The sequence below is a fragment of the Aulonocara stuartgranti genome (assembly GCF_965226115.1).
Source record: "Aulonocara stuartgranti genome assembly, chromosome: 7".
NCBI classification, from domain to species: domain Eukaryota; kingdom Metazoa; phylum Chordata; class Actinopteri; order Cichliformes; family Cichlidae; genus Aulonocara; species Aulonocara stuartgranti.
Genome location: NC_138945.1, coordinates 53,084,315 through 53,109,343, shown reverse-complemented (window position 1 = coordinate 53,109,343; position 25,029 = coordinate 53,084,315). Strand labels below are relative to the sequence as shown.

Here is a 25,029-nt window from a genome sequence, read left to right as displayed (position 1 = left end):
TATTTCTCTCTTTTAACCAACGGAGGGCGGTACTCAAACATGGGTTAAATATCAGTCAGCCACCTCTGCTGGTGAAGATGATGCAGTAAGGCACATCAGGCTGTTTATTCATAGCCTGGTGCTTCTGCATAATGTGACCGAGGAATGAAACCGATTTTTCCCAGAAGCATTAAGAATGAGCACACTGATGTTTAGTTTATGCAGTTTAGATGAAACAGAACGGACAGGACACAGAAACAGCGTTGCAAGCATCACGATGACGACAGAGCACATTCATTCACCCTAAAAAATAAAAAAAAATCACCACCTTGTCCTCTAAAAGAAAATTTCCAGCCCATTTCTCTTATTTTGGCAAAGTCTTTCAGACAAGGGCATGGGTGGTGATGCTATGGCTGAGGAATGCATCGTGTCCCCTCATACAGTTTGTCCTTTCTCCTTGGAGACAGCAGACCAGGCCTATTCTTAACCGGGGGCTGGCTCTAAAGTAGCTTGTGGACTCCGGATCTGATACACTGTGATGTCCATTAATACCCCGGCTTTTAATACATATTTATTTTGAGGCAGCAGGAGTCACAGGCCAAAAAGAGAAGCATATGTTCAGAGAGCATTTGCAACACCCAAACACGCACCGCCTCCTGCAGGGCTGACTTAAGGGAGGTCTTGTCAAGCGAATCCTCCTCATGTGGGAGCAGGTCTTCCAAAGAAGGTGAAATCCTTTCGTAGCGAGCTGGCTATAAGAGCAAACAAATCCCAAGTGTTTTAGCCTGTTGTATGCAGAGAGGGTTTTGTTCTCATCAGTCAGCAGGGGGGCGAGTGGCCCAGAGTAAAGTGGAGCTGCTCAGATTTAAGCCGTCTGATTCCTTTAATGTTTTTTCATCCTCTCCCTTCATCCCGGAGTTACTTGTTCTGACTTGCACAGTCCCAGACTCACCACCAAGGACATCTAGCATATGTACTCTTCCACACACGCTGCCTGATGTTTACTCGTTCATGATTTATCGGCAATATCTGTGTGACGACACGGATCATTCAGTCTGTGCCTTTGCGAAATTTCAAAGTAAACAGTCTTCCATAAAGTGGATACAGCAGGACGCGACTGTTTTTTGGCTCGTGAGCTCCGACAGCGAGGAAATCGAGCCAGGAAATGAAGTATAATTGAGTATTTAATATGCACTTCTTGCTGCTTTATAAATAATCTTGAAAGTTTTATGAGCTGAGGCACAGCATAACAGGAATACAATTCAGACAGCTTTGTGCGGATGAAGGTTTTTACGGTCTGCTTTGTTCTCTTTGATCCTACAGTGACTGTAGTCTGGAAGGTATCTGCTCTCACATGCTTATTTTTATCACAGGTTCACAACCTCAGTCCTATAGCTTTTTCCCCCTTTTGTTCTGAGACCATGGACCGTGGAAAAAAAAGAAAAGAAATAGGCAGCGGTTTCACTTTCATGTCCAAGTGAGGCCTAATTCAGACAGTCCTGCTGCCAGCTGCGTCCACTGCACTTCTCGGCGGTTCCCTACCAGTGGCCGCAGTGTTTTCTGAGGATGTGGAGGAGTTTGCGTCCGAGGCTTGCCTTCCAAGGTTTAACAAAGCTCTTGGTGTTAACAATAAGTCGGCCTTTCTTCCAGTCTTCATGACCAGCCACCACATACTCAGATCCTATATTGGAGAAGGGGAAAAAAAGCAATAATGTATTTCAGATCTGCTGAGAATGCCACTACAGCAGGGTGAAGAAAAAGAGAAAAAAAAATGACTATGGAAATGTACATCATTTAGCTATAACAAGTTAATTACCGCGCTTCCCTGGCTAGCTTAGCAGAAGCGATTATTGTGGAGTGTTAGACGTGAAATAGTCTCATAACAGAGAAGTGTGTCTAATCTTTTAGTTGTAAATGTCCAATTTAAATGAGTAATGCTTGGATGTTGGCACTCACTCAAAGCCTCTGTGAGAGGCGACAGGGATCTTTCACTCAAGAGTCGACTAATTATACACTTCTGCATCGTGAGCAATAAAGTTTCTCATTGGAGCCGGCTGCAGCTGACCTGGGTTGAGGATGGGGCAGGTACAGCCGTGGGTGGTCCAGGACTCTGGGTAAAGGGTAACACTTCCCCTCTGGATCTTCATCTGAGGGTTCTGATACAACACCTTCTTGACCTTGACCTTCACCTCTGCGTGAGAGCCTTTGTCGTGGGCTGACATCACCTTTGCCACCAGTACTGCCAAGGCAAGAAAACAACCAAAAGAAGTAAACAAATAATAACCATGTGAGAAACATTCTAATCGTTTAGAATATAAGTGTTGACTAATAGTAGTACTAATAAGACTCTAATTAGAATTTTCTAATGTGTTTTTTGGCTCTGAAGGAACATTTCCTCACATTTATGAAAATATGTTCTTTTTAAGGCATGTAATTTAAGATATGGGGTGGTACCTGTGGTCAGTCAGATGTGACATAAGCATGAAATGTTTAACCTGCTAGCTCCGTAGACAAAGTCCACACGATGTCCAATTTTACTGATTTGCATGGTGTCTTGCATCAAAGGTGAAGGTAATTATCTAGTGAATTCCCCCCTGAGCCATCGGGTGTCATATGTCCTGCCTTCTGCACATTCTTTCCAGGTAGCAGCCTCACCTAACCCAAACTGATCACTTCAAGTCAGGAGAGCACGTCTGAAGCGGACTTTGTCCTGTTGTGTGCTCCCTGTGAGACAGGACCTGATTATCTTGACACTGTCCACAGGTCATGTGCAAAAATGATTTAAAATATGAGACCCTAACCCTATCCTGGCCTCAAGACATCAAGCATTTCATTATAAATCATTCAGATTGTTAAGATTGACTCTCACAGGTTTACAATAAATGTAAACATTTTTTTTACCATAGTCAAACTCTGCAGCACAGAAGAGTTTAGGGTTGCCAAGGGTTACCTCTATGCATTCACATTTCTCTGGAAAATGAAAGTCAAACAGATAACAAGATTAATACACATAATTTCACCGTGAAGTATAGATTGTTAGATGAAAGCAGCCTTATTTGCATCTATGTGGGCCGATGAGCACGCAGAGTGTTTGGCGTGATGTGACCTGTGACTCACCGGAGTGGTGCAGTGCAGAGAAAAGCTCCTCTACCCTAAAGAGTGCCGTCTCACTATATTTGCTGCTGTGTCCCATGTGGTCACTGGCTGTATAGAAGACCTCCACATCTGAGCTGTGCCGCAGAGGTAAAACCAGTCAGAGCCAGTTAATAACCCAGTATGCTCTCAAACTCCCCAGCATAAATCACCTGATTTATTTCCATTAATACATATGGTTGAGTCTTGGCTCTTACCCAGAAATGCAGTCACCAGTGTAGGGGTCACAGTCCCCCGTGCAGTCACACGGACGGCAGCCGTATTCATTAAGCCCCCAGTATCCCGTCATGCAGCTGTCACAGTAGGAGCCTCCGACACCGGGCTTACAAGTGCACTCCCCGGTGTTAGGGTTGCAGAGAGTGCTGCCACCTGAGTGGACTGAGCCGACAGGGTGGCAAGAACAGGCTGTGCAGGAGAGAGTGACAGAACAAGAGAACTGCGTGTTAACATCTCTGTAGCAAACACTTCTGAACTTCCACATCAGCTGTATTTTATCATTGCACTCGTTACAAGCGACAAGTCGGAAGTATGTTATGTAGTCAGTGTGCTTTGAGCAGATGCAGCAAAAACAAACAGTGAAGGACTCCCTCGGCTCGCTGTCTGAAGGCTCGTTGACATGACAGATTGATTTTTTTTTTCATTTCTAGTTTGTGTAAGAAAGAATGTTGCAGAATGCTTGGAAGGATGGAAGGGCAACAATGGGGAAAAACGTGGAGACATTCCTCCACTGTTTGCAATTACAGCCACACTCTGAAACCTCGAATGCAACTTAAGCAAGAATTACAGAGACTCCTGTTAAGGAGCGGGCTGGAAGTCTGCTTTGTGTCTCATCAGTGACTTAGGAAGGTGCTGGAGCAAAATCCCCTTATCAAGGAGATCAATGTGCTTTAATCCAGAGGGTAAAAAAGAAAAATCAAAACCCTCCAAATAGCAAATTCTGCAACTCTTAGTTGGACTTTTCAGCTGGCGTTGCTCCAAATAGAGTTTAAAGTTTTGGTTTAAGGCCAAAAAACAAAGACACACTGTGGGGTCTTACCTTTGCAGGAGTCAGGTGCCATTTTTGGTCGGCTGGGATCTCTGTAAAAGCCCTTCTTACAGCTCTGGCAGTGACGGCCCTCCGTGTTGTGGCGGCAGTCGTCGCACACCCCGCCACGCCGTCGCCCCGTTGCGAGCCACAGCCCTCGACTGAAGTGACAGCTCCTGGCGTGGCTGTTACACTTGCACTCTTTGTTCAGACGAGCGTGGGAAAAGAAAAGAAACATTCAAGTGTGACGCTTTAATCAGCTCACCTCTCAACTTTGAACCCCAGTGACACTCTTTAAGCGGTGCATCAGCATCTAAAAGGTGTGCGTGTGATTTATGACGCTAAATTAATTTTCCCGATAAGCCAACGAGCCGCGTGTCCTACGATGCATCTCACTCTCTCGCCCCATCACTCACTCTGACACTCGTGCGCCGTCCCCGTGATGCCGTTGGCGGCCTGCCAGGGTTGATCGTTGTAGAGAGGTGCGCAGCGCTCGCAGTGCTCGCCGGCCGTGTTATGTCTGCAGGCACACTTGCCGTGGACCTGCCGGACAAACGCACCAGACAGTGAGAATTTAACAGTTATTGAGCGTTTTATTGTATCTGCATGCACTAAAGGAACATCGCTTAGAGATCAGTTATGACTTCATGTGTCATGTGACCAATTTGAAATTGTTAATTTAGCTGTTTATAGTTAATTATACACAATAATAGCCATTTTAAATAAATGTGTATTTTGGAGTCATTGTTGATCCATTTTCTAAAATTGATGCTGCACATAAACAACCATGCACATTGTAATAAGCACCTAATGTACTTATAACCAACCTCCTTCTTAAGTATCGCAACATAGTGGCATCTAAATGCACGCTGACAGTGTTTACACACTGTGCAACATGTCTACACCTCTTAGGCTGTGTTGGCAATAAACTATTGTTTCTATTCTCCACTTACAGTTAAGAGAATAACATGACTGAGACTATGGGCTGTTAAAGTATTAGGCCGAATACCATAATTAAGGTTTCCACCCCCTTAAATCCCTGTAATGGTAGGTAAAGCTGTGGCTTAATATTCAGTCTTCACTGCAGCCCTCCACTTCAGCAGCACATACCAGCACACAGCTGGGTAACGAGGGAGTGGTGGGAACAAAACCCCAAACCCAAACCACATCACAAACCTCGAGACAAACTGGGGGCATCAGCAGATTTCAACGTGACACAACATTTGAGTACATTCTCACAACGGGGCATTTTTGTTAGTGGGTTGTCATGTACCTGCAAACCGTTTCACAAACTCAAGCTCAATGAGTGCTCACCATGTTGCTGATGTTCTGTGTGCCAGAAAGGTGGGCACGGGCCGGTTCGCAGTGGTCGGCGTGTCCATTGCAAAGGCAGCTGCCTTTGACTATAAAATCATAGATGGCGTAATGATCCGTGGGGAGGGCAGAGGCACCAGGATGCTTGGCCTGGCAGGGGCACGGCTGAATCTGCAGCAGACGGACTCTCAGGTTGGTGACCATGAGCTGGTCCTGAGCAGCTGGGCCATAGGGATCCACTGAGTGCCAGGGTGACAAGGCTCGGTAGATCACCTGGAGGATGAAGGGCAGCACATGTGAAAACCTCCAAAAACCTCTCTAACAAGTATTAAAAAAACAATCTTAGATGCACTGACGGATCATGACCAAACATAAATTAAGTTTGTAAAAGCAGGCACCAGCCTGGATTTCCTCACACGCTTGTGCTACAGCTGCTGTTACAGCAATACATGAGTAGCTTAAATGTGAACATCAGTGTATGGTTCTTCTTCTCCCTCGTTACATTTTGTTAAATGTTGATTGTTTAGACGAATAATCTCAGCCCGCCTCTGAATTCTAAGAACAGGGATGAAAACTGTGAGTCACACAGAGGAGAAGGAAGTTATCACAGGCTCAAAACATTCACTTTTAATATCTATGGTCCAAGTCTGTGTATAAAATACACTATATACTACAATATCCTCTCCAAATGGCCTTTCCTTTCCAGCCCATATAGATTATTTTTAAACATGTTGAGCCAACTGGAAGTGAATTATATGTTTTTCTGGAAGCATACTTGAATTTTGTCACTTTTCCTTCAAAACCCACACAGTCACCTGCTGTTTAAACCGTCTGTTTGCAAGGGGCACGCTTGCAGAAACCATTTGAGGGAGTGGAACTAAAGGACAGCAAACAAACTGAGAGCTCGTACCGAGGCCCAGCATGAGACAATGAGAACTCTAGAGAACCTCAAGAATAGAAATATGAAGCTGAAAATGAGGGAGTGATTACTTTGCTAAGGTTTGTACAAGTCATGAGCATTCTGACACAGACTTGTTGCTGTGTCAGAATGGTTGTGCAACACTGTGGCACCACGCACTTGGTAAATATACAGAATCTGATGTGCAATCTGAAAAGGCTGATTTATAAGGAGCACGTTTTACTTCATCTCTTTACCAAAAACAAACAACAACAAAAAACAAGGTTGACTCTAAATATTCATTTCAACAATTAACATTTCAGGGCTTCTTTGAGTGTTAGCAGAAGAAGGGACGCTAATTATAAAGGATGAGAAGCAGAGCTCACATACTGGCAACACACACACTTCAGGCAAATGCACTGCAATTATGAGATCAGCCATATATTCATTGTGTTATCCAACCAGAACCTCCCAACATGTTCTTAGGCAAATTTAGAGCAAAACAAATCTTTACTCTGTCCAGCGAGAGTCGATCTGTGAATGAAACATAGCTGGTGGTAAGGCAGCATATGGCTTGTGTGTGTAAAAAAAAAAAGTGTCAAAATGAACTCTGATATTGTAGCTGTGCATATCACAGCAGCTTGAGGCCTTGAAGGCACGGCCCATGAGAGGGAGATTAGTTTACAAAGCTTGGTCAACTGTTTGGTTGGTAGTTTGTGTGATAGCAGCTAATAAAGTGCCAATAAATAAATCACAAAGGTGAAGCAGTTGCTGTGAAGTGCTGGGATGTCTGGCAGCACTGATGTGATCACTGCCATATCTCAGAAATGACACTCCAGATCTGCCCTCCAGATCTCTGTCAGAGCTACAGTACATCACTCTTCTCCCCTTTTCAAGGCTTATTTCAAAATGATTCGACTTCAGATGACTTGTTTGATTAGATATGTAAATCCGAAACGTTCCATAACTCCATAAGCACATAACTCAGATTTCAGGACAACACTCACCTCTCCTCTGCTACAAGGATAAGCTCCTGAATACTTGGAGGTGCAAGTTGCCCCACCCTCGCCAACTGGTGACCCCTCCACCAGGCCAAACGTCTCGTCGCAGTTTCTGGCAAAATATCTGAGGGTCTTCCATGTGCGTCCACGGTCCTGGGAGCGCTCCAGCACCATGGCAGCAGGGCGTGGGGAGCGGAACACCAGGATCAAATGGGTGAAGAGGAACTCCGTCTCCAGATCCAGCTGGAGCGTCTCCTCCTTTACCCCCTCCGCAGATTGCCACCAGGTGTCAGGGTGGCGGAAAGAGGAGTCGCTCATGGCAGATGGAGGGTGCTCCTGGCTGGGGATGGCAGAGTTACACCGGCTGCACGTTGCCGCCGAGCAAGACCCCCTGCTGCTGCGGGGGGCGGAGGTCTGTCTGTAGAAGCAGAAGGGCTCCGAGGAGTTGAAGCCGCACACCGACCGAGTGCTCAGCACTCTACCCAGGGCCAAGTTGCCCATGCGGGGGTTGCAGGCTCGTCCAGAGCAGCGGTGATCCCTGGCTTTAGACGTTACTGGGGAGAGAAAGTGTGTGTTTACTTTTGGGATATTAGTAATTGGAGATCCAGCTAGCATTTTCCAACAGTTAAACAACTTTCTTAAATGACACTGAAAAGAAACACCAAGCAGGTTCATACTCACCGGCTAACAGAGGAGAGGATGCGCTCACCGGGAAAATGAGCAGCAGAATCCACAGCCTCATCCTGACTGCGCTGTAAGTCTGCATAAGGTAAAACAAGGCAAGAAGGCGCATTCAAGTGCTTTATCTAAGGATGCCCATTTGCTAATAACGTCCTCTTTCCCTGTTATAAAACTGCTACAACAGACATTTAGAAATGCTGAGTTTAATTCCGCCTTTTGTCGTGTTTAAATCCTCTGCAGGCTTAGCTTGGACTACTTCATCCCAATCCTCGGCACGCATTATTCTTCAATTATTTCCACTCCACCCCTCAGGATTCAACTTTGCTGTGGAGAGTTTTCATTGACATTTGGGAATATGAAGAGATTAGCACCGCCCTCTTCTGGTCTTTTCCAGACCACTCCCACTCCCACTAAAATCTGAAAACACCAAAAGTATTCCGGGAAGACCTTATGACGTAAACGCTTTAAAGATGATAGTGTTGGAAAAAATGATGAAGCGAGGTGATTATACTGAAATATACAGGCTTCTATTTTTACTTCTAATAATCATCCAACACAGTTCTAATAATCTTTTCTTTTTTTATTTGTGTGCTCTATTTGTTTTCATTTTTAATTTTATAATATGAAGTTGGTTGTAATGATCCTCAGTGCAAACACATTAGCTTATCCTATAAAGAGAATACACAGCAAGTAAAATGAGACAGAGGGCACCATGGCTGTAGCTAAAGGGAAGGGTATGAGGTGGCACTATAAACTGTAAATCAAAGAAGGGAGTAGCCATCATGACATCACTGACTGGTCAGTGTAGTCCAGTGTTGGGATAGTTAGCCCCCCCAAAAAGTAATGCATTGCACATTCCTTTATTTTGCCCTGGAGGAAATAAACTGTTACACTACTCGTCATTTTACTTTTCCGTGTCCCTGTCATGTCCTGAAATGCCTCATCAGTTCACAATATAAAACTTAGGTTAAAGTCCCTATCGTCCTGAGCACATATAAACACACACACACACACACACACACACACACACACACACACACACACATATATATATATATATATATATATATATATATATATATATATATATATATATATATATATATATATATACCGACCAATAACCTGCCTCAGTACTACATGGAAGCTCCTGTCAGGCATCATATCGGCTAAGATGAACAGGCACATGGGTCAATACATGAGCGGGACACAGAAAGGAATTGGCAAGAATACCAGAGGCGCAAAACACCAGCTACTGGTAGACAGAACAATCAGCCGAGACTGCAAGACCAGACTGACCAACCTGTGCACTGCCTGGATTGATTACAAGAAGGCCTATGACTCAATGCCCCACAGCTGGATACTGGAATGCCTAGAATTGTACAAGATCAATGGGACCCTAAGAGCCTTCATCAGGAACTCAATGGGGATGTGGCGTACAACACTAGAGGCCAACTCCAAGCCCATAGCACAAGTCACCATCAAGTGCGGGATCTACCAAGGAGATGCTCTGTCCCCACTGCTGTTCTGCATAGGCCTGAACCCCCTCAGTGAGATCATTAACAAGACTGGCTACGGATACCGACTACGGAACGGAGCAGTTGTCAGCCACCTCCTGTACATGGATGACATCAAGCTGTATGCCAAGAGTGAACGAGACATCGATTCACTGATCCACACTACCAGGCTATACAGCAATGACATTGGAATGTCGTTCGGACTGGAGAAGTGTAGTCGGATGGTAACAAAGAGAGGGAAGGTAGTCAGAACTGAGGGGATTGAACTACCAGAAGGCAACATTGCAGACATAGAGGACAGTTACAAGTACTTGGGGATCCCGCAGGCGAATGGGAACCATGAAGAGGCCGCTAGAAAAGCTGCAACCACCAAGTACCTGCAGAGGGTCAGGCAAGTCCTGAGGAGTCAGCTGAATGGTAAGAACAAGATCCGGGCCATCAACACGTACGCCCTGCCCGTGATCAGGTACCCTGCTGGGGTAATAGGCTGGCCAAAGGAGGAGATAGAAGCCACTGACATAAAGACAAGAAAGCTCCTTACCATGCATGGAGGGTTTCACCCCAAGTCCAGCACCCTGAGGCTGTACGCTAAGAGGAAGGAAGGGGGCCGGGGACTGGTGAGTGTCAGCACCACAGTCCAGGATGAGACAACGAACATCCAAGAATACATTGGGAAGATGGCCCCAACTGACCGAGTGCTCAGTGAATACCTCAGGCAGCAGAAACCCAAGAAAGAGGAGGGAGACGAGGAACCATCATGGAAGGACAGGCCCCTGCACGGTATGTACCACCGGCAGATAGAGGAGGTGGCTGATATCCAGAAATCCTACCAGTGGCTGGACAAAGCTGGACTGAAAGACAGCACAGAGGCACTAATCATGGCAGCACAAGAACAAGCTCTGAGTACAAGATCCATAGAGGCTGGGGTCTATCACACCAGGCAAGACCCCAGGTGCAGGCTGTGTAAAGATGCCCCAGAGACAATCCAGCACATAACAGCAGGGTGCAAGATGCTAGCAGGCAAGGCATACATGGAACGCCATAACCAAGTGGCCGGCATAGTGTACAGGAACATCTGTGCCGAGTATAACCTGGAAGTCCCGAGGTCAAAATGGGAGATGCCCCCAAGGGTGGTGAAGAATGACCGAGCTAAGATCCTGTGGGACTTCCAGATACAGACGGACAAAATGGTGGTGGCTAACCAACCGGACATAGTGGTGGTAGACAAACAGAAGAAGACGGCCGTAGTGATCGATGTAGCGGTTCCGAATGACAGCAATATCAGGAAGAAGGAACACGAGAAGCTGGAGAAATACCAAGGGCTCAGAGAAGAGCTCGAGAGGATGTGGAGGGTGAAGGTAACGGTGGTCCCCGTGGTAATCGGAGCACTAGGTGCGGTGACTCCCAAGCTAGGCGAGTGGCTCCAGCAGATCCCGGGAACAACATCGGAGATCTCTGTCCAGAAGAGCGCAGTCCTGGGAACAGCTAAGATACTGCGCAGGACCCTCAAGCTCCCAGGCCTCTGGTAGAGGACCCGAGCTTGAAGGATAAACCGCCCGCAGGGGCGTGCTGGGTGTTTTTTTATATATACAGTATATATATATACACATATATACACACATATATATAATGCTTCTTTTTAGAGTTTGGAAGGTGACAATATAAATCTAAAAAGACACTTTGAAGTGGCCGACTGTGATTCTGCTGTAGAAACACGTACAGATGGAAACTGAGGTTTCAGTGCTGCAAGTCTGATTGTTCGTCACTTCCTTTGTTACCCATTGAAGATCAGGGTCTGGATGCTGGGCTGGTATTGGCAGACACTCAATTTAATGTCAGTCTGGGTTCTTTGCTAGCTTTGCCTTAACATGTCGTGTCTGTATAACACAATTGTTTCTGCAGTTTGCACTTTATCACTAGACTTTTGTCCTTTCATGCAATACAAAGAAAAGTAATTTTCGTATCTGCTTTCCTCAAAACTTGTAGCCGGAAACCATTTTTTGGTTCTTTTTATTTCTAATAAACAAATAAAGAATCATCCGCTCAACACAACATTCATGAATGTGCCTTCCTCCCTAAAGCAGGATTTAGAATTCCATTCAAAATCCACACAGGTGTTACATTCCTGCTACATATCAGCACTTATTTCTAACTGCAGCTCATTAACCACACTTTATCTGTCTGAAGTTGTCAGACAGGCAACAGCCCCAGACCTGAGGGGGTCACGCAACCCTTGACCCAAATAATTATCCGGTTGCATGCCTTTTTTTTCTTTAGCTTTTGTTGTTACTTAACCCCGAGATTCAAAAGAGTCATTTCAAAGAAGAAGGGAAAAAAAATGTGACAAGCAGGGAGCAGATTTATCGAGCTCATTTGATACTGTGGAAAAGGTTTAAAGTGCAGATAGATAAAAGAAAATAAGAGTAAAAATGCCAGAGACATAGTGATGAGTGATGAAAGGAGGAACATGCTGTCAGGACTAATGTTTTCTCACAGTAAAATAAAATAAAATAAATGCCTATTGTATGACTCATCCTCTTACACATGTGCATGTATATGTTAAAGGAGAGCAAGTGGCGCGGTTATGAGCAATCTCAGTCTCTTCCCTAAGGCATCCCGGCCCCGATGGATCAGGACATTCCTGGAATACTGTGACTCTCGTCACAGTGACAGCGTCTTTAAAGGGGACAGAGTTCATGTCTGTGTGTTTTTAGATTTACCACGGCTTATTTTAGGTTTCTCCACATGATCCACTGGAGCACAGGGTGATGCACCTTGAGCCTCTTTGCGCATTGCTTGCATGTTTTTCGATCTTAAAATCCCAGGAGTCACCGTGAAAAATGCTGCAGGAAGGATGTCTAATCTTGGCTAGTCTGCGCTGTATTCCCCTGGCAGGATGAAAGCGAGGCACGTTGCAAGAGAATTCCTCTGCTCGCTTTAACTCCAGCTGTTTGTTGTTTTTCTTTGTTACACAACTTCCACTCGGTCATATTTGATACTTTGACATTGTTGGGAAATCACTTTATTGAGCTTTTTAGATCAAAAAGGCAAACACCATCTTCAAAATTTGATCTGGTTAGCAGTCAGAGAAAAATGTTGAGTAAAAGCTGCCCAAAGCACATGATTAATTACGTAGCTTGTTGGTGTGGCAGACTGCTTTTCATGCGGTCATGTGTAGGAGTCCTTTTCCACCCAAAGGTTGCTCCCACAACCTTCTGAGATGCCGGGAAGTCCACTGAAGAAATAGCTGTGCACAAAAACTTCTGTAAAAAAAACACAACTTGAACTTTTGTGACATATAACATGTTACTAAAGGAGCTTTAGAGCGTCTGGCAGTCTTTATGCTGGCTGCTTCATAGCTACAAGTCTGTGACAGTTTTTCTTAACCAGGAATTATATTTGATTTCTCGCATATATACATAAATGACCAATGTTTAAGTGCATGTCAAAGGCAAAGACAACTGTCTGATTTGTTGTTTGGTGCACATAAATGCAGTTATAGATGTAAAAGGCCAGTCTGGGGAAGTTCAGTAACACATGAAATAATGCTTCCCATGTCAAATTACCTCCCTGCCTGCTGCAGTCTGGCGCTGGACCTCCAACAGCCAGCGCTGCTGTGATCCTGTCATCTATGGCCCAATAAGAAGACAGACACAGGGCTGCTGGCCAGCTTTATTTCCAGACTGTAAAAGGATATGGTTCCCTCCCCTCCCGTGCTTCCGTGTCACCTAGTACCTTCAGCCCACTGAACCATCTCAACCTTTGCAAGTAATCTGTCTACTCTCCTGTAAAAGCCAGACAAAAAGCCAGACATGCTCCAGGCAAGCAAAGAAGGTGCCCTGCCTGCAGGGTAAGCATTAAACAGATGGCTCTGAACACCCGCTGTCACTGCTTTTCCTGCCGTTGCATTTTTATGACGTTTATCACTACTATCTGTCTGCTCGATCCTAGCCATAACATCGCTCCCACCCACATTTCATCAGGCAGTGTAATCTGCAGTGCCAGCTCTAAAATGCAAATCTTCTTGTGATGTAACTCATTTGGAATTTAATGCTGTTAGTAATTCATATCATATAGTAACAATAGCAACAGCCCAACACATATTATTTTCTGCTCAAACACTTCTAGGAATTTATATTGTGTACCAATGAGCTTATGACACATTAGGAAAGAATTAGCAGATAGCTGAGTGCAAGCTCGATGTAAAGACAAGAGTGGACACAGAAATAGGGAAGCTGTGGAACTTTCACCTTCATGTAAGCCGAGCAGCCGGACGTGTCCCATTTTTTATTTTAAGTGTTGTGAGAGGGGAAGAGTCCCACAGAGAGATAAAGTGTACTGATGTCATGTCATCCGCTCCATGACATGAACAGTGGTAAGAATAAAAACGGAAAAAAGAAACTACAGCAGGAGGGAAGCTGTAAAACGCTTTAACTTTGCAGAAGTAGCAGGTGTGAGTTCCTCGTTTTGTCTTGTTGAAACGAGATAGCCGAGGAAGGAAACGTTAGAGAGAAAAGACTTTGCAGATGATGTGATTAGTTGGGTGTATAAGCGGGATGTTTCGGGTGAACGGACCTGTCACAGTCTCATGATTCAAAATTTTAAAGGTTTTCAAAGGGAACAATAACAGTATGAAGCAACCAAGTATAAAGCGCAGCTTCATTTTAACTTTCACTCAAAATTGTTTGTTGCCATCACGTGCATGCTCACTGATTCTGCTGATGAGCAGTGCTTGCATGCTTTAGTATAAAACTAATTGTGTATTTACATTTCATTGACTTTTTTTAGGTCTCAAATTGTTTATGCAAGACAGAAAAAGTTGTTCAGGTTTTTTGTTTTTTTTTTTGCTAAAATATCTGTTTTCACTTTTCCTTTTATAATATGAATATGACACTGGTTGCAGTGATCTTCAGTACAAACACTTATACTCTACATTAACTTATTGCAAACTAATATCAAAGAGAGTGCATAGTAAGTGAAGTAAGAGAGAGGGCACCAATGCTGTGGCTAAAGGTAGGGGCATGGGGAGCACCAAAACTGTATATAAAAGATGGATGTAGCCATTGTGAAATCACTCATTTGACAGTGAACAATGTTGAACTCTTTAGTCAAAAAAAGGAATGCATTACACATTCCTTTATTACTCCCCAGAGGAAGTAAACTGTTAAACTACTCATCACTTAACTTTTCTGTTATTCTGTAACATCCTGAAATGCATCATCATCAGTTAGCAATATAAACTAAGGCTAAAGTTCCACATAATGACACAAATCCCTATTGTAACAGGCAAATACATACGATGCTTCTTTTAGAGTTTGAACGCAAAGCTGAAAACCAGGTCAAAGAGACTTTGAAGCGGTCGCCACCTCCACTTAAACTCTGCTATAGAAACGCGCAGGTACAAATTAAGGTCACAATGCTAAAAACCCGATTGTTCATTACTTCCTTTGTTACCAGTTGACTATCACGGTCGGGTTGCTGGACTGCTGTCGGTGAACACTCAGCTTTAACGTTACTCTGGGTTCTTTGCTAGCTTTGTGTTAGCATGCCATCTTTGTCGATCCTTGCAATGAGCTGATGTTATATTAGCAGCACAACACAACATCAGTTATTTTGCATTCAGCATTTAATGCTATTGCTACTTTTTGAACCTAGAATCAAAAATGTGGGGTGAATCTTTCTGAGGAAAACCACTTGGTTATTAGCTACCTGGCTCTAAAGCATACTCTGCTTTATTGGCATTTTTTACTGTAATAGGGTAAAAAGTTACATTTAAGTTGCGGCGATTGAGACAGTAAACCAATTAGAGGAGCATTTACTCGGTTCCCAGTGCAAGTGAGGTTAAGACCATTTGTCCTATATAATTGAAAAAGCCCTTTTGCAACTAGAGAAGTCAATGTCTACTGCCCACATTTAAGGCTCTTCCTCACCTGCCTTACTTTCCAGATCAGAAGGCTACATCCATCTTTTCTTCCCTCCCAAAACTGTGTCATATTAAGAGTGGAAATTAAGAGTGGAAATTATGGGTGGGACACAGGGGAGCAGATCCCAGTATTGTCTTTGCCAGTGTGCTATTACAAATATAGCAACATAATATTCAATAATATGATCATTTACATTGAATGCTTTTGTGCTAATTACAGACGCAAAGCAATACCCTTTCAGTCCACAACCAAAGGCATTTTTTCCATTATATATAGTCTATGTGAAGGACTGAGGTCACACTGCTTTCAAAAAGCCACGTGATGATTTATGAATTATGGGATGTCAGACAGCAAACTAATGACCTTAGCCAGGTGTCCATCACTGTTATTTCAGGCTAAAACTTTAGAAACAGCTGATAATTTGTATATAATTGCACCACTAATATCTTCTTGTTTATTTACTACTTTTAAACAAAGTTCACTGATAAGAAATGTGCAGGTTAAAAAAGTTGTTAGCGAATGCGACTTCTCGTGTTCCTGATGAAGACCCACCCTTTAAACCTGCCGTAGGGTTTTGGCTGGATATCTGTCGCTCCCAGTTGAGACCAGTTGAGACTGGATGATAATCTGGGAAAAGGCTGGGGAAGATCTGGGGATTGGAGCCTGTGTTATGAGAAGAATGTCTGCTGCCTCACAAGCGTGACCCTGTGGTACATACAGTACAGACATGTAATGTAACGAATTGCCTCACTGTCAGACAGGTCAGGACAAGAATGAATACATCAGAGAGCAGCCCGACAGCAAGCCCTGTTTATAATTAAAATCCTTTTTTTAAAAATATGGGTTGTGTTTGTCAGATGGAAAATTTAGGACGTTTAGAAAAATAACACTCACATAGATATCCCACTGTGGGATGTGCTGGTTGTGTTAAAAATGTTAATTTTTCCTGGTCCTAAAACTGAGATATAGATTTATGGTGTTTATGAATATTTATGAATAGAATCATAGAAACCAGTCACGTTTTGACTGTATGCAACAATTTCTTTTTTCTTTTTTTTACAAGAAAGAAAATGTTTGTTAACATATAACATGTGAAGTTCAAGGAGATTTTTTTTAATTTCCTTACATGGTGAAATATTACCACCTAGTGGTTGATGTTGGATATCCTCAACTTAATTTGTTTTTTCATAACAAAGCAGAAAGCTATGTCTCTAAGTCTCAGAATTAAAATAAAATAAATAAAATAAAAATTAATTTATGTTTAATTTTCAAGTTTTGCGCTTAAAAAGATAAGCAGTTTGGATTTTTACCATATATAATTTTTTTTACTATATATCAATACGTTTCTTTCTTTCTTTCCTTAAAAAAAAAACAAAACAAAACAAACTTTATTAGCCATAAAAATGACTCCCAATCAAATGAAAGATTTTCAAATCTTTCTAGCTTTTCCGCAAAGGATATTGCAGAAAAGCTAAAGCATACCTGCCTGCTGAGACGCTCCTCAGCAGTGCTAATGGCCATTAGCACTATGTGCAATATATGTAACTACTGTCCACTGTATTTAGCTTGAGCTCTCACCTGCGGAAGATTACATGCAGGTTCGTTTCGTTTCCCAATCTTTAGCTAAATGTTTGTCACTTTTGTTTCAAATAGAGAGCGACGTTTAGCAAAAATATCTCAAAAAAATAAAGTCGTTATTCAGTGTTTTTGTTGTTTCGGTTGTCACAGTTCTGCTGTAATGGAGGAGCTGTTGACTTGGTACTATTTTAAGTTATTTCGCCTAAAACATTAGCTACAGCTGGACAGTTCAGTTTTTTGCGAGAGACTTTGGAAGCAGTGTGGTAGCTAGCTAGCTATTTATCTAAAACCAGTCGTTGTGTGTTCGCGTTTTCATCAATGATTGTACCTCAGCTGTGAGAATGAAATTTCATACATTTTTGAAATCTATGATATAATATTCCGGGAATGGTACATTTTATTAAATACTGTGGAATGAGAACGATGGACACCGTCCCTTCGATAGCTCAGTTGGTAGAGCGGAGGACTGTAGAGGCGAAAGCTGAAATCCTTAGGTCGCTGGTTCGAATCCGGCTCGAAGGAGACATGTTTTTTTTTTGTTTTGTTTTTTTTTACACACTTCTCAGTAAATGTTTTGACATACGGCCAGTCGTTTTTGTACTGTTTAATTTAAACGTGTGCTCATTCATCTTTCATTGACAGAGGAATGCGATCAGTTCAGTTGTTCAGCAAGATTACTGTGAAACTCCTAAGCCAAATTTAATTAACCTTGGTGGAGAGGTGGCGCACTGGAAAAGCAATAAAGCATTAATGCTTTAAAACTGCAAGGTGAGATTGCTGAGAATGCCTTTGTAATCGTCCATGCAATTAATGTTAGTATGCTATTATTCTGTAAGCTTCTTTCAGTTCTTGTCCTGCTAATCTGTCTCACCCCTGTGGTAAGGCATACCCCACCTCTTACTGAAATGTGCCCCAGCTCTGCCTCACTCTGGCTGGTAAAGTAAGGAATGGAATGAGTGCATATATGTTAAACTGAATCTATAATTGTAGAGCTATAGCATTTTTTCTAACGTTGAACCGCCTCTGTGCATGTTAGATTTCTGCTCCTGTGCTGCTATCTTGTCCTGAGCTGTTTGTTGAGCTGTTTGTGCAACCTTTGAGTTTATTGACTGCAGACCTTCTGCTTTATTTTCCACAGGCTCTTCCTTTTGGCACCTCAAGGTGGTGGAGCAGCTGTCCAGCCAGGTAGGTGCTGTTTAACTGGGTAAGGAAGCTTCTGCCAACCTAACTTTGCTGAAGTTCAACACACACAAAGACAGGACAAATGTAGCACCTCCAAACTAATTAGCATGTTATTCTCAGGGTATGCTGATGAGAGGCTGGAAATCACTGGCACATTTACTAATTTTGTGTTACTTCACTGAAAACGGTCAGGTTTGATTGATTTTTGAGATATATTTCTACAAATTTGCCTCTCTGTCCCTGATAATAGTATAAGGAACATTAGTCACACAACATGACCTAAATGGATGAGAATAGGAACGCTTAAAAACTTTAATTATGTTAAGCTGGAAATATATTAATGACAATTAAATAGGATTTAAAATACATCAGCAAAATCACAGGTTGTGCTAAGATAATTATGACTTGAAAATTGTACAAGAAGAAATCATGTGACAATAAAGAGTCAATTAGGCACGTTTAAAAAGGGACAAAAAAGTTTAGATATAAACAAGTGGAATGTACATCAGGGTAAGGTGCAGTATACACAAGTTAAACCTGATTGACTATGTGCACGTTAGCATATGCTACTTCCGGTGCGGAAACTCCTGTGGGGAGCTTTGTTTCCGGTGTCCTATTCATGACCTGTTTACGGTCCAAAACAAGTTAAGCAAATGAATGAATCAAGCGGCGATTTACATTTCTATAGATGTCTTGGGCATTTACCCAATATATCTGTAAATGATGTTCATCAACTTGTCGATATTTTTTCCCTGTGCCTCAGAGCAAAAGAGAAAAGGGATTCAAATGTTATATTTCTCAGCTGTCCCTCGTTTATCGCGGGTGTTATGTTCTAAAAAATAACCAGCAATAGGTGAAATCAAGTAGCCAATTTTATTTTTTGACGGTGCAAAACGTTTCGTGGACATACAGTACTGCACTTCAGAGTCACACTGCTAGCGATCGATGCAGCGATTCTGTACTGTACAGGAGAGACGTCACGGAGGAGATCGTCTGCAGCGATCAGGACGCAGGACACATTGTGATGTAAAAAAGCATGCAAACTTGCACTAAAAAATCTGCGAAACAGTGAGGTAGAAGGTGAACCGTGTTATAGTGAGGGACCGCTGTAATTTTGAAGGTAAATCACAACATACCCTTCGTAAATGCTAATGTGTAGAAACCTTTACCAGCAATCATTCATTTTTTTCACGGTTTGTTAACATGCTGTGTAGGTGTGTACTTGACTAGCTGATCTCGACATAACGGGGGAAACATCTGGTTTGACTATTCTTCACCTGTAGTTTGAATGCTGAACATTTGCCTGTTTAAATCATAAGACCAGTCACTATACAGCGATGTGCTTCTGAATGTGGACGAGTTTTCTGCTGCAGTAATGCAGTTCTGCTTGTGTTGAGTGATGTAAACAACTGATCGATCTAAACTCTTTAAACGTCAAAATTGATCATTAGATTTTTTATGACACAACAGCGGTGAGTGTTCCCACCTTCTGCTCTTTGTAACTTAATGCGATCTTTCCGTTTTCGAGTTTTGGACATGATTTTGTATATCTTCGCAGTAGCGATTGACCGCAAAGTAAAGCTACCGGAAATGTACAACCCCACATCCGGTCTCAAACCAGGAAGTTAGCATTTTCTCGTGCACAGGGTCAGTAGTTGCTTGCATAATATTCTGTATGTAGAATAGCCAGTTCATAAGCTCGTGAGAGAAGTCAGTGTGTACATTTAGTCTTCAAGGGACATAAGAATACAGCATCCTGAAATCACATCTCCTGAGGTTTGGGTGACTTTCTAACAATTCTTTAATGGGAATAGAAAATTCACAAATCCAACAAACTCAGATGCAAGAAAGAAAGAGCCTGCACACCGCTCTTATCAGTGAAGTGTCACAGTGAAGCGTAAGGATCCGTTTCTCCCATTCTGCTCCAGTTGGTCTCAGATAATGGCCACACACTTTTGACTAACTGTGGTGTTGACCAAGATCACTGTGTAGGATCTTTGTTTTTTTGTGACTGAAGTAATTGCCAAAAAAAAAAAAAAAACTTGTTTGGCGTGTGCTTTCATTCGTGGCGAACACGCTTCCTGGGGGAGGCCGGAGAGTCCAGGGAAAAGGCAGTGGGAGAGACGGGGCGGGACTCGGGGATGTACTCTGTCTGGTACTTCTCAATGTAAGGTTTGGCCACATTCCACACCTGGGTTGAAAATATAAGCACATTTAACGACATGCCACGTGGAGCACGTGCACTGAACAACTTTTTAGAACTTGCCTTTTGATCAAGTAGCAGGCGGTGAACCGCTTCGATATCAGGCGACATGAATCTGTCTTTAATCCACGGTCTGTTTAACAGCAGGAGAGTAAAAGGAGAAAGTGGAACAACGGGTAAATATTAACTATTAGGTATATAGTTTCAACAGGCTCAAAATTTTGTACCTTGGCCGCATCTGTTTGACTTACTTGACCACGCTGCGAACAAGTTCATAGACCTTCTCCAGTGGAGTGGTGGTACGGAGTGGGCGGAGGAACTCGATGCCCTGACATGCGGCCAGCAGCTCTATAGCAAGGACTGGTAACAGGAAGCATCAATTCAGTTTGGCCAAATCCCAAAAATATATCTCTCATTTTAGTGATAAATATTGAAAACATTAAATAACATAGATCACAGCCAATTGAAAGCCATCTATGGGTTTTTACTGCTGTTTGAGCCTTTAGTTTATTCCATGACTTACAAGAACTGTGGATTTTTTTCCTCAAACTTTTTTCAAAAGACGGAGAAAATAATTTTAAGCACAGAGATAAATTATATTTGATGATAGTTTAATCATTTATCTGTTTTTTAAAACCTGTTGGTTTAAGGTTAACCTCTGTATCCGCCCAGTAACCTGCGGTTTTGTCTTGTCGGTGTACACTGGCATGGTTTTCAGCAGCGACCTTTGCACTTTTTGCAACAGAAGCAGCGGAAACTGACCGGTTAGTCTCTTTGATTCAGGGACGCTTGTTGTTTTCAAAGAGTTACAGTAAAAACAGTTGGTTATTTGTAAATCTGATAGTGGTAATGCAGCAGAACTATGGAACAGATTAATCATTTTACTCACTTATTTGTTGTCTGTATAGAGTTTTATTGGAATTTTAGGACTCCCCACCATAAATCTATTAATTATTATACATAATCACAGAATCACGTTGTTAGGAACACCTGCTCAGTTGCTCGTTAGCACAAATGTCTAATCACCCAGTCACATGTTAGCAACTCAGTGCATTTAGGCATGAGACATGATCAAGACAGCCAACTGAAGTTCAAACTGAGCATCTGAATGTGGAAGAAAGATGATTTAAGTGAACGTGGCATGGTTGTTGGCACCAGATGGACTGTCCCAAGTATTTCAGAAACCGCTAATCTACTGGGGATTTTCCCAAATAATCATCTCTAGGGTTTAGAAAGAATTTTCCAAAAAATATCCAGTGAGTGGCAGTTCTCTGGGTGAAAATGCCTTCTTAATGCCAAAGATCACAGTAGAGTGACCAGACTGCTTTGAGCTGATATGAAGGAAACTGTAACTCAAATACTGTTGCTACTCATTAGAAACACAACAAATCACACTTTAAAGCAGATGGCCTACATTAACAGAAGACCACTCAGGTGCCATCTATGTCAGCTAACAACAGGAAACTAAGGGTACAGTTTTCACAAGGAAAAAAAAATTGGACCACATAAAACTGGAAAAATGTTGCCTGGTCTGATGAGTCTTGATTTCTACTGCAAAAGTTAGATCCTTATGACTGGTAGGGTCAGATTTTGGCATAAACAACATGAAACCGTGGATCCATCCTGCCTTTTATCAACAGCTCAGGGTTGTGGTGATGGAGTGGTGCAGGGAACGTTTTTTGGTGCACTTTGAACCATTTCATACCAACTGAGCATTGTTTAAACACCAAATCTTACATATTGTTCATCTTTTAAATGCTTCTTACATCAGAAGATAGACACAAAGCTCAGATAATCTCAAAGTGGCTTCTTAGACATGACAGTGAATTTGCTTCACAGTCACCAGATTTAAATCCAACAGAGCACATTTGGGATGTGATGGAGCAGGAGATTTACGTGATGGATGTGGAGACAAACCGGCAGCGCCTGTCATGATAGTATGAGGAATGTTTCCAGCTCCTTGATGAATCTGTGGCACAAAGAATTAAGCCAACCCAGTACTTGTGAGGTGTACATAATTTAACAATGCTATACCTTACCTTGCTCCACATGCTCTATTACCCTCAGGGCCTTCCTAGCAGCCCATCCTCCCATAGACACGTGGTCCTCCGTGGCAGCACTAGTAGACAAAGAGTCCACAGATGATGGGTGACACAAAACTTTGTTTTCTGAAACTGAACAGCGTGAAAGAGTTGAGATTAATGTCAGTGCTCCTGCTCAAATATTGGGTAAGAAGAAAAGAAAAAAAACCCAACAAATTTATAACATTAGATCTTTTATTAAAAAATGCACTCTGAAGTGTAATATTCAATATCAAAGCCTGTTTAGTAAATAATGTTATCATAATCTCATTGAAATTGGAATAATTTAGTAGGAGATTATATGTTACTTCATGTTTTTCACACAAACCTAAGGCGGCTGCAGTGCAGTGGGCAATCATGAAGCCTGAGTTGAGTCCACCCTCGTTGACGAGGAAGGCAGGCAGCTCACTCAGAGAGGGGTTACACAACCTCTCGATCCTCCTTTCGCTGATTGAAGCCAGCTCGTGGACTGCAATGGCTAAAAAATCCAGAGCCTATGAGAAAGAAAACAGTTGTTTAAGAAAGAAGAATCAAATCTAAAGCGAACCGAAACAAACTATCTTATTACTACATACCTTAGCTGGGTATTCCCCATGGAAATTCCCACCTGAAATGGTCTCACCTCTTTCTGCAAATACCATCTGGTGAGACCGTTAAGACAAAATTAACTGATTTCCAGTAAAATCCTGTGTGCAGTTTGTGGCAGATCCAACTTCAGTTATCAGACTTGAGACCAAACTGGCTAAATTTCATAGATCAGTCTTTTCCTCTAGTTTGAAAGACAGAAAAGGATACAGGGTTGTCAGTGGCACTGTTGATTTCTGTGTTGATGATATTCTGGACAAATGCAATTGTGTCATTGGCAATTCCATGAACCTGCGAGCAGAGAGAGGACACAACACTCAGAAAGAGATGTACGATGCTCAAACATAGTTTTGCTGCAGCTCCATATCTGCTTTCTATGTGGTAGACCCACTATCTATCATGTGAGAAGTTTTCCCTTTCCCATCTAGAAGCTGCAGAAGCTTTAAAACGCTGTGGGAGAAACCTGTGATTTGGGGATTTATAAATAAACTTGGGGTTACCTGAGGACAGCACCGCATGGTGTAGGCATCCTGGACTCTGTCACAGAACCTGTGGCTCTCTGTAAGAACACACCAGAACAATATGACACTCATTAAACACAGCATATTTAAGGCTGCATGATATTAGAAGGCTATACTCCATTAATGCCTGTTGGCAAATGCACCCCCAGTAACTCATGCATCTCATCTTGAGGTGGTGCAACTCTGAAACCACTGCCAGTGGTAAGAGCATTTCTAATATGCAAACAAGTTTTCGGGAGGAGGAAGGCACACAAATGTAAAATGCAGTGATCAGAACTTTACATGAATACTATTTGATGTTCATCAAACCTGCAATCTGGGATGGGTGGTGATCAGAGTCCAACAGTGAGCGGAAGCGTTGAGCCACCTCTATTTGCCCCGGATGTGGCCGCAGTGCATGGATGTCTGTGGGAAGAGACCAGAAATTGAATAAGGATGGATGACATGTAGTGCAGTTATACAATTGGAGGTAAATAATTTCATCTAGTTTCTGGTTTTCTTCGGGTTTATAGCTTCTGCGCACCACTGTCAAAGGCCTTGGTGGTTCCCTTTAGCACCTCCAGGGTGAGAGCAGCAATAATATCTGCCTGCTGGGCAATCGCCTGGGCTCGCTCCACGGCCTCTGCCCCTAGAGAGGTAATCATCTGTGTCCCATTGATCAGAGCCAGACCCTGTTAGGGAATCCCAGAGATTGAGATGGGTGTACAACCCCAATTGCAAAAGAAGAAAAAATTTGAGTAGGTGTGTAAAATGTAAATATAAACAAAACGCAGGGATTTTGCAAAGATAATTTTTTTAAGGATTTTTTTACAGTGTCATTATTTTTACAAGTTAACCCTCATATTACCTTTTATTTTGCTAAAATTATTTTAATTCCATATATTTGGCCTAATATGTATTTTATTGTATATTTATGATGCAAATGCAGTTTATACTTCAAAATCTGTTATCAGTGAACTCTGGGTCAAATCACAACAGTGCAGACAAATCAAATAGATGAGCTTTTCTTTTTTTTTGAACATTACCTCTTTAGGTTTTAGTGATATTGGCTTTAGTCCATGTGCCTCCAGGACCTGGTCAGGAATGAAAGATGAAAAACATGTAAAAAGTCCAGGGTCATCAGAAAGCAAACAATGTTTCCATTTGCACCCTGAAACCTTTCACTCTTGTAAACAAGAGACACGTTTTCCTACGATAGTAGTTGCCCTCTTGTTTTACAACTCCAGAAAAGTCACTCTGAGCTTACGTATTTGGCATCAGCCCACCCGCTCGTGGGAGACCACATTTTTCCCTCTCCCATGAGTCCGAGGGCCAGGTGAGAGAGGGGTGCCAGGTCACCACTAGCACCTACTGTTCCCTTTTCAGGGACAAAAGAGAGGCAGGAGGCT

General features: G+C 42.6%; 2 protein-coding genes and 1 long non-coding RNA gene across 9 annotated transcripts in view; 1 reads left to right on the top strand and 2 right to left on the bottom strand.

Annotated features, from left to right (window-relative positions):
- Positions 1 to 190: 190 nt before the first annotated feature.
- On the bottom strand, positions 191 to 15,591 carry LOC309709772 (netrin-4-like). Of its 2 annotated transcripts, none has more exons than XM_082538596.1 (11): positions 15,498 to 15,591; positions 8,051 to 8,129; positions 7,376 to 7,923; positions 5,471 to 5,743; positions 4,573 to 4,699; positions 4,169 to 4,357; positions 3,330 to 3,537; positions 3,097 to 3,209; positions 2,881 to 2,949; positions 2,045 to 2,218; positions 191 to 1,660 (listed from the first exon to the last, which is right to left on the bottom strand). In XM_082538596.1, the coding sequence occupies exons 1-11, from the start codon at positions 15,558 to 15,560 to the stop codon at positions 1,518 to 1,520; spliced, it is 1,986 nt and encodes a 661-aa protein (XP_082394722.1). In that variant the 5' UTR covers positions 15,561 to 15,591; the 3' UTR covers positions 191 to 1,517. The 2 variants fall into 2 exon arrangements, with proteins under 2 accessions (XP_082394722.1, XP_082394723.1); XM_082538597.1 differs by lacking the exon at positions 15,498 to 15,591 and adding an exon at positions 12,288 to 12,371.
- Positions 14,749 to 25,029, top strand: part of LOC309709778 — an 11,108-nt gene continuing 827 nt past the window's right edge. Inside the window, exons 1-3 of one of the 3 annotated variants that reach the window (XR_014277597.1) lie at positions 14,749 to 14,965; positions 17,712 to 17,837; positions 18,208 to 18,273. This is a non-coding gene — a long non-coding RNA (uncharacterized lncRNA). Of the gene's footprint in view, positions 14,966 to 16,900; positions 17,090 to 17,287; positions 17,405 to 17,711; positions 17,838 to 18,207; positions 18,274 to 25,029 lie in introns of those variants that run through there. The other 2 variants (XR_014277598.1, XR_014277599.1) reach the window with 2 other exon arrangements.
- hal (histidine ammonia-lyase) overlaps positions 18,636 to 25,029 on the bottom strand; it is an 18,448-nt gene continuing 12,054 nt past the window's right edge. For 2 of the 4 annotated variants that reach the window (XM_082538600.1, XM_082538598.1), the window contains exons 9-20: positions 24,888 to 25,027; positions 24,667 to 24,714; positions 24,165 to 24,312; positions 23,951 to 24,046; positions 23,621 to 23,679; positions 23,331 to 23,411; positions 23,111 to 23,176; positions 22,864 to 23,029; positions 22,494 to 22,628; positions 20,706 to 20,814; positions 20,518 to 20,587; positions 18,636 to 20,442 (exon numbers count right to left, since the gene is read on the bottom strand). In XM_082538600.1, coding sequence (XP_082394726.1) covers positions 20,311 to 20,442; positions 20,518 to 20,587; positions 20,706 to 20,814; positions 22,494 to 22,628; positions 22,864 to 23,029; positions 23,111 to 23,176; positions 23,331 to 23,411; positions 23,621 to 23,679; positions 23,951 to 24,046; positions 24,165 to 24,312; positions 24,667 to 24,714; positions 24,888 to 25,027 — 1,250 coding nt within the window. In that variant the 3' untranslated portion in view covers positions 18,636 to 20,310. Of the gene's footprint in view, positions 20,443 to 20,517; positions 20,588 to 20,681; positions 20,815 to 22,493; positions 22,629 to 22,863; positions 23,030 to 23,110; positions 23,177 to 23,330; positions 23,412 to 23,620; positions 23,680 to 23,950; positions 24,047 to 24,164; positions 24,313 to 24,666; positions 24,715 to 24,887; positions 25,028 to 25,029 lie in introns of those variants that run through there. The other 2 variants (XM_082538599.1, XM_082538601.1) reach the window with 2 other exon arrangements.

Excerpts from the sequence above, each read along its gene's own strand:
- LOC309709772 (XM_082538596.1), bottom strand. The coding sequence starts at position 15,560 with ATGACACAGTTTTGGGAGGGAAGAAAAGATGGATGTAGCCTTCTGATC. Across the intron at positions 8,130-15,497 it reads TGATCTGGAAAGTAAGGCAG|ACTTACAGCGCAGTCAGGAT; the intron begins GTGAGGAAGAGC and ends TACCTTATGCAG. Across the intron at positions 4,358-4,572 it reads GACGGCGCACGAGTGTCAGA|AGTGCAAGTGTAACAGCCAC; the intron begins GTGAGTGATGGG and ends GTCTGAACAAAG.